Source organism: Dioscorea cayenensis, chromosome 10, assembly GCF_009730915.1.
Source record: "Dioscorea cayenensis subsp. rotundata cultivar TDr96_F1 chromosome 10, TDr96_F1_v2_PseudoChromosome.rev07_lg8_w22 25.fasta, whole genome shotgun sequence".
In the NCBI taxonomy this organism is placed as follows: Eukaryota; Viridiplantae; Streptophyta; class Magnoliopsida; order Dioscoreales; family Dioscoreaceae; genus Dioscorea; species Dioscorea cayenensis.
Window position 1 is genome coordinate 22,284,796 of NC_052480.1, and position 8,654 is coordinate 22,293,449.

Sequence of the window (8,654 nt, forward strand, 5' to 3'; positions counted from 1 at the left end):
ATTCAACATTATGAACAAACATCAGGGCATAAAAAATCAAATCATTTTGGTAATGTTCAAACTACCAAGAATTATTCATTTCACGAAAAGATAAAAAAAATAGTAACATTAACAGGTCAAAGATCAGCATCAGTCTTTCTCTTTTTCAAATTTGAAGACACTAAAGAATTCAACAATTAAGAACAAACATCAGGGCATAAAAAAATCATATCATTTTGCTAATATTCAAACTACTAAGAATCATACACTTTGCTAATGTTCAAACTACCAAGAATCATACACTCCATGAAAAGATAAAAAGAGAGTAACATCAAAAGATCAAGATCAGCATCAGTCTTTCTTTTTTTCAAATTAAGAACGGGCATCAGGGCATAAACAATCACATCATTTTGCTTAAATTCAAACTACCATGAATCATACATCCAGGAATTAAAAGATAAAAAGAATTAATCCACAAAGATCAATGTACCCTTCTTGATGTCCCTCAGCTTAATTCCAAGACCCTAAAACCACAAGAAAGGTTCCAATTTCAATAGAGAACCATATAAAAAGAAACCATAAGCGATTCCAATAGAAAAGAAAACATCAAGAACCCTAATTTACCTCCGAGATGCGCAAGAGCCTCCTCTTCCGGAACTCCGCCGGTCCATAAAAATGGACGGGTTTTCGCTTTCGCTTTGGCCTACCCAGCGCGAGTGCTTTGTTCTCTTCCGGGTTCTGATCTCCTTCGCCGGACATCTTCACCACGCCAATCTCCTCCGCAATCTTGGCCTACACTTGCTGCGATATCGCTGAGCTCCGGTCATTCGCCGGAGAAGAAAGGATTTTGGGGAATGGATCGATTCAAAAGAGCGCGAATACTAGCGAAGCAATTGGTTTAATTGATGGCGGGTTTTAGTGTTCCGATCTCGAGGCCCATCAAATGATCTTAACCGTCAATGGTTTTTCTTATATATCTTATCCTAAAATTATTTTTAATTAATTAATTAATTATTTTTTAAAAATGAAGGTTTAATCACTGAATTAGTCCATGTACTTTTCTCTTTCTTCCCTTTTGATTCCTGCACTCCAGATTCCTCACATTAGGTCCCTGTACTTTTGAAATCAGGTAAATCAAGTCCAATGGCAGACCGGCGTCAATTCTTCCGTCTCTTGAAGCTGACGTGGCATATAAAATGAATAAAAAAATATTAAAATAATAATAAATGTTAAAAAAACTGAAAAATAGTTTTAAACGGGTTAGGATCCGATAGCCCGGATCCAAACTTAAAACACTCACTTGAAACTGTTGTGATCGCTACCGGTGCTCAAGTATTGTATCCTCCTTCTTTGTATCCATCTTCCTCCTCAGCATCATCCTTCACCGTTGCGATCGCTGCCGGAGCTCTAAGTATTGAGCCTTTTTCATTTATATCCATCTTCCTCCTCAATATCAAGCTTGGACCACATCTTTGCCCAGCTCAAGTCGCTGCCAAAGCTCAAGTATTGTGCCTTCCTCTTCTGTGTCCATCTTCCTCCTCAACGTCAAGCTTGGACCACATCTTTGCCTAGCTTAAGCCTTGTAAATATATTCACATCGATGGTAGGGCTTAGTTCTCTCAAGCAAAGCACGGTTGAGCAAAGCTAGGAAGTTTGCTAATGATGGATTAATGTGTTTTGGTATTAAAAAATAAGATCAGTATAATAAATGAGGAAAATCAGTTCAATTTGTTAGTTTATATAATGGTAGAGCTCCTAGTTCCTTCAAGTGAATAAATCATTTCTGAATTGATTAACAATGAAATTACAAACAACATTCATTTCTGAATTGATTGATAATGACACTAGAAACACTACATTCATTTCTAAATTGCTTAACGACATAATTATACAATAATTGATTTACAATAGTATTTTCAATTTTTTAACAAAGATCCACCATAAACTTGCAGCTGTATTGACCAATTAAATGTGACAAAATACTGAACAAGGTTCATACAGTGCAATTAACCAAAAAACCCATTGAGAAACTTAACAAGAGAATTAATTTCTGGAATTCAGTCTATAGGCTGAAACATAACAAGAACCACCGGGAAAACAAGACAAAAATGAGAAGTCACCACTATAGACAACCTTTCCTAGAGAATTAATTTCTAAAATTCAGTCTGCAAGCAGTCTGCAAGCCTTTGATTAGCTTCAGCTGTAGGCTCTGTTGTGCTGGCATGAGTTGAAAAAACAAGGAATTCTATATCTGTAGCTGGAGGGGATTCCATAGATGTACAACTTTGTTGAGCCAATTTTGCATTATTTTCTCTCAGGTTTCTATGTCTTCGTTCCTGGCAATCAAACCCAATGAATAAGGAACAATATTAAACATAACAACTTGTATAATGAAAATGTATACTCACCAACAATTCAGAGGCAGTAATGAATGCAAAGCCATATCTTACTTCTCTCCCAACAATAATTCCTCCACTATGATTCTGCACTAACAAAGATAATAACACAATTAACTATATTAGGATATAGAAGGGGTTTTTTATGCATAATCATGAGAGTTTTAGACTTCTTTACTCTGAATGTTTGCATTGGACCACGAACAGCAGCAATAACACTTGCCTTGGGTCTTTTCCCTCTTGAAGAACCTTCATTTCCTGTTGAAATTGTCTCATTCTGGGGGCCAGCCTGAGGGTTGGTAGCCTACATACAAACATCCATATTTGTTTGCAAGTAAACAAATCAATAATGTGGTAATAATCAATTAATAAGCAATCAACAATAAACTTACAACATTTGTTCTTTGTGCACAACGGGCCTTATTGTGCCCTTTTGTATGGCAAATGCTGCATGTCATGACCCTCCCTTCTCTTGAAATATTAGTTTTGCTTTTATTTCTTGGTTCCATTGGTTCTCTTCTCCTCTTTGTAGCAGGCCTTCCGGGCATTTTCTTCACGATGGGTGGAAGCAATGGACCTTCCTCACTTGTCACCCAAAAGGCTCTTCCTCTAAGTGGATTGACTGGGAATTGATAAGCCTTGAGGTATGTCTCCTTCTTGAACCAATGAGCAATATATTCCAATGGATCTAAGCCTTGAAAAGCAAGTGCTGCGAGGGCATGCTGACAAGGAATTCCTGTCTTGTCCCACTTCCGGCAAGAACAATTATGGTTTTCCAATAACACAACATAACCTTCCCTAGCATGAAAGAACAAATTATCCCAGAATACCTCATGCTTTGCCCCTCCACTCCACTCTACCTGCCATTTTCCACTTTTTACCCTTTCTTTTTCAATCCTTGCACAAATCCTAGGGCCACAACTACTTTTCCATTTGGCAGTGTTTTCTCTTTTGACAACTATTCTTGTCATGCAATACTGTCTAATGTCCTCCAACATTGTGATAATTGCCTTGTGCCTAGCTTCAAGTATAATTCCATTGAAAGTCTCGCACATATTGTTGTCGATGACTTCACATTTGACACATCATTAAAGAATGCACAACACCAGCCTTCAATGGGCCAATTCTCCAATAAATTCTCTACAGCACTTGTCCCCTCCTTCAGGCCTCTCATCCTATCTAAGTGCATGAGCATGTCAACCTTGTTTGTTGACCTAGTAGTGTTCCAAAATTGCAATTGGATTTCTTTACCGGCATGTCTTTTGCCCCATCTTGCATATACGTGCCTCGCACACATTCTATGTTCGATTAATGGCAATAGATCCCTCACAGCATGGATGAGTCCCTTTAAAAAATAAACAAGGCAGAATGTGCAGGTCAATAATGAAAACACAATGACAAAATAAATATATTAACATGAATATCAAATCCATAGCTATTATATACCTTTTGCATATCACTAATGAGTGACCAGCCAAGGCCATCCCCAAGTCGTAGATCAGAACTTAGATGCTGAATAAACCAGACCCAACTCTCAGTTGTCTCCTTCTCAACAACAACCCATGCCACTGGGAACATCTGGTTGTTGCCATCTCTCCCCACTGCCACTAGTAGCATCCCCTTCACCAATCCTTTTAAAAAACACCCATCTAAGACTATAATATTTCTACAACCAGCCATAAAACCTTCTCTAATTGGTGTTAGGCAAATATAAATCCTCTGGAAAATAGGATATTGTAATCCTTCTTGTCTTTTTGGATACAATGAGTTCTGAGTACTCTCGGGATTGGCTTCTTTTAATTCCAGAACATAACTATTTAACACCAAAAAGTCCTCCTTGAATTGCTTCTCCAATTTCCGCAGAACAATTGCCTTTGCATTTCTACAGACCTTATCAGAGATGAACATGCCCAACTCTTTTCTCACCATGGCCTTCAAGTGCCTAGGTTTTATAAACGGCATGCCATTTATGACATCAAAGAATTTGTTTGCAATAACTTTTCCTGTTACCCTCCTATTTTTAGAAGTCCCTACTAGGCATGAATGTTCTGCAATATACTTCTTCACTACATACATCTTCTTTCCACTGCACCATGAACAAAAAACCAGCCATTTGCATCCTTTTGCAGCACATTTTGCCCTAACCCTTGTCCCATCATTCTTCACATACTGAAAAGCAAACCCTTTCCTAATGGAAAATTAGACAAGCTCATGTTTAAATGATTTCAGATCGTCAAACCTCAAGTCTAAGTAGAAGTCTTCCAATTGGGTATTAGGACCATAATAATTATTACTTGACTTGTGCCTCTTGGCATCATCTACCTCTGACCCCCCACTTGTATCTTCATAGCTACCTGGATCTGAAGAATCCAAGTAGTCACTATCATAACCGATAACTTTTTCCATGTCAATAACTAGACTCCTAGAGTTGTTCTACTAGGGCCTTCTTCATCATTACTTGGTTTGTCCCAAATTTCCTTCTTCAGATCACCTTGGTCATCATTCCCTCCGCTAATGTCTTCTCCATCCGCATATCTCCTAACTTTACTAAACCCTCGTGGTTTCCTCATCTGAATTATCTTCTACAAGAGGGACATCTACTAATCCTTCTTCCAAATCTTTGCTAGAGTCACTTAGCTCTCCACCATCAATCACATTACTGGTCATCACTCAGCATCAAATTCACTAGCGATAATAAGATTTGGCGGGGTCCATGGCATGCCTAACCTCAACAAGTCAGATTTCTGGCAGGTGTAATTCAACTTAAATTTACTTTAATTGCTGTAGAAAATTCACAGGCCAACAAATGAGGTAAAAAGAAAAGCACAAAGGATGTCAAAGGTAAACATGACAAATTGAAACTCACAGACAAGCAGTTGTCATTAATGTGATTAGAAACTAAGAGAATGAAATTACATTTGACCTTGAAATAAAATATTTTGGAGGCAAAATGGTTGGTGAATGAAGTTTTCCTTTTTATTTTTTCTGAGTTACCGGCAGGGAGTTACGTGTGGATTTTGCATAACAATTTACCCAAATGAAAGAATTGTGATTAGAAATTTTTTTTTTTCAATTCACAATCTAACACAAAATTTTTCAAGTAGCAATACTTCTTACATAGCAATTGTTCATGCTTTATAGTTCCCATCCAAAACATATGCATCATATCAACACATACAGAACAATATGAAGATCACCATGGGCATCCGACAGTAAAATAAATAGAAAAACTATTTTGTTCCTTGAAACCAATTAGGTAGGTATGACTTTTTAATGGTATTAGAATTAACAACCTAACGAGTAAAAACACTTTTTTTATTTTTAGAAGAATTCAACCCTTGAAGAATGACAACAAATTAAGATGAGGCATGAGATAAGATGCAAGGAATTAAAATAGTCAACAAGAAAATTCCATCAAAGCACAACATCATAATGGAAAAAAAACTTATAAATTAGCCTAAACAACAACCAAATTAACTAAAAGAGAGGCAGTACATGGAGCAGAAATCCATGAAGATCAAAAAGTAGTGCTTGGCTAGGAGCTGAAAACAAACCAAGGAAAAATAGAAGTCAGCAACGAATCAAAGGAAATAAAGATCAATTCCATGAAGAGCCATCAAACAAACCTCCGGCTTTGAGGATACTATGATGGCCACAGTGGCGCAAGTGGAGGAGCTCATTTAGATTGGAATACAGCGGTGGCCTCGATGGAGAAAAGAAGCACTTGGCGAAAAGGTTTAGGGATTATTAGGGATGATGACTAGAATTGGGAAAAGTAGGGTGTTTAAGTTTGGATCCGGGCTACTCGGATCCTAACCTGTTTAAAAAAATTTTTCAAATAAAACATTTATTATTATTTTTAATATTTTTATTCATTTTTATATGCCACGTCAGCTTCAAGAGACGGAAGAATTGGCGCGTGCTCGCCATTGGACTTGATTTTACGATTTCAAAAGTCACAGGGGACCTAATGTGAGAGTGCAGAGTCGCAGGGGATCAAAAGGGAAGAAAAAGAAAAGTACAGGGACTAATTCAGTGATTAAACCAAAAATGAATAAACAACATGAATTAAAAAAACAAAATTAACAAAGGAAAAATAGACTACAAAGCTATAGGCCCCACCCTCCCTTGTTTTCTTGTTGTTGTAAAAGAGTGTAAATTTTGGCTTTTGTCCCATTGTTATCACTGTTAGCCATTGTTTATGTCTTCAGAAAAAATTTGCTTCTTTTTATTGAATAAGTCTACTCATAAGCATTAATGCTATGGAAGTTGACCATTTTGAGAATGTTGGCTACTATGTACAAATGCATGCTGATTAGACAACAGAGAATCGAGTGAGGCTATCCGATTGGTAATTGGTTTACTTTTGAGCTAGTATTACTTTTGTGTGCTGTGTCAGCACTTTAGTAATGTATTTTCTACTATATATTTTATTGTTCTGTTCTAGTTTGGTTATGCTAATCAGAATTCAGCTTCATTATTCCAGCGCCGCTGAAATCTTGTTTTGTTTGTAGTGTGAATGAATGTGAGTAAGTTATAAACTTATTCACACTTTCTTCTCCTCCATAACCTCTTGGAGAAACTACGGAATGTGAGACATCACTGGAATTTTGTGGCAATGGTGATAAAGTTTGAGAGGATATTTTCATTGTCAATTCTTTGTCAATCATTAGAGATAGGTGATCTCACTTCCGAAGTGCAAGATTGGATATAGTTACGCCATGTGTCAGATGTTAAATTGGATACCCATAAGCATGCTCTTTTGTGGGTGTAACTATACTCATGTAAATTAGCTTGACTTGTATGTCTCCATATTTTCTTTTAAGCATGTTTTTGAAGAAAACACCCAATCAAAGGGCTATTGTATTAAAAGAAAACGGAAAAAAAAAAACAACAAGACTAATACAAGACAAACTAGCAAAATAGCACTGGGTTAAAATGCAAAACCAGAATCATTAAAGTTCTTCATTAACCAATGTGGAAGTTCACGTCCGTAAAGGAATAAGTTAAGCGTTGAATAATTGAATCTGTGAGCAGCGAGTTTGATAGCAAGAGACATCCAAGGGCCGGGAATACTGTGAATGCTAGGGGAGCCATGCATGCCCAAGAGGAATCAGAGATTAGAGATCTATGAATTGAAGAGCCAAGTGATGATTGAATCTGAGTTCCTGAAGATTGCAGGAGTTGCCTGATTATCAATGAAGATATGTTGGACATGAATGTGAGTGTCTAAAGCGACTTGAAGAGCAACATCCAGAGCAAGCAGGTCATCCAAGGAATTGTCAACTGTAGGTTGAGAGAAGCATCCTGCAATAGATACAACATATTTAGCATTGGAACAGAAGAAACCAATTGATCTTACCTTGGTGTGATGGTTAATGATCGCGTGAGTGAAGAGAAACTGTCCCTCAACACTGGAGAAATTATTGAGAATAAGTTTCTGACCAAGGAGATCATTGCAACCAATGCTGTGTTCCTGCACATGGGCCATGGCTCTGCAAATAACAGCTAGAAAGATGGGGCTAATATTACAAAAAATAGCATCACAATGAGTTTTCTAGATAAACCAAGCGGTCGCTATTATAACAGAGATGATATATTTTGAATAACTGTAATCAATTAACCAATTACTAGATGCAAATCCATTAGGAAAAAAAATGTGCGTGTTAACTTTGGTACTAAGCTGAGACCAAATCAAATGAGCTTTGATGCAATGACAAAATAAATAATCAATGGTTTCTTGGGAGATGCCACACAGAATACAAGGATTATCAGGGCTCAATCTAATCTGAAAAAGGAAATTAGAGGTTGTTAAACGGCCGTGGAAAAGGAGCCAAAGGAAATGTTTTACCTGAGGAGCAACATGAATTCTCCAGAGGATGTTCCACCCAGACCAACTTTCAGATTAGGTAGAGTTATAATTTAGATGATGATAAATTACAGCAGAAATTTTAATATTCTTGGTAATGGGATTCCAGATCCAGTGATTATTAGAACCCATGTCAACTGTGCCTGAATACAAAACATCCATGTTGAGACTAGAACCAAAGACATGATTCATATTGTCACCATTCCAACTATCACCCTAAATAAGATCAGAGACAGAGATTTAATCCAACTCCTCATTCATGTTAATAAAAGTGGGTTAAGGGCGATAGGAATATCAAAACACCAGGGGTTCCAAAGAAAAGAAGTATTAACAGGATTAGCAGAGTTTATCCAGCAAAAAGGTTTAATGTGAGCAGCAGAATTGTAAAGGCCTCGAAAAAACCAAGAACA

At 37.1% G+C, this 8,654-nt stretch overlaps 1 protein-coding gene and 1 long non-coding RNA gene across 2 annotated transcripts; both read right to left on the reverse strand.

Moving 5' to 3' along the window:
- Positions 1-145: 145 nt before the first annotated feature.
- LOC120270414 lies at positions 146-686 on the reverse strand. The gene is made up of 3 exons (XR_005539592.1): positions 604-686; positions 470-503; positions 146-160 (listed from the first exon to the last, which is right to left on the reverse strand). It is a non-coding gene; the product is annotated as an uncharacterized LOC120270414 (long non-coding RNA).
- A 1,446-nt stretch (positions 687-2,132) lies between these two features.
- On the reverse strand, positions 2,133-3,430 carry LOC120270379. The gene is made up of 4 exons (XM_039277376.1): positions 2,768-3,430; positions 2,554-2,679; positions 2,388-2,462; positions 2,133-2,315 (listed from the first exon to the last, which is right to left on the reverse strand). Exons 1-4 carry the CDS (start codon positions 3,428-3,430, stop codon positions 2,133-2,135), a joined length of 1,047 nt encoding a protein of 348 aa, XP_039133310.1.
- Positions 3,431-8,654: the final 5,224 nt, after the last annotated feature.

What these genes read in the sequence shown, in the direction of transcription:
- LOC120270379 (XM_039277376.1), bottom strand. Translation starts at nt 3,430, where the DNA reads ATGTGCGAGACTTTCAATGGAATTATACTTGAAGCTAGGCACAAGGCA. An exon ending in GTGCACAAAGAACAAATGTT is followed by an intron (nt 2,680 to 2,767) that starts GTAAGTTTATTG and finishes GTTTGTATGTAG; the next exon opens with GCTACCAACCCTCAGGCTGG. An exon ending in GTCCAATGCAAACATTCAGA is followed by an intron (nt 2,463 to 2,553) that starts GTAAAGAAGTCT and finishes TTGTTAGTGCAG; the next exon opens with AATCATAGTGGAGGAATTAT.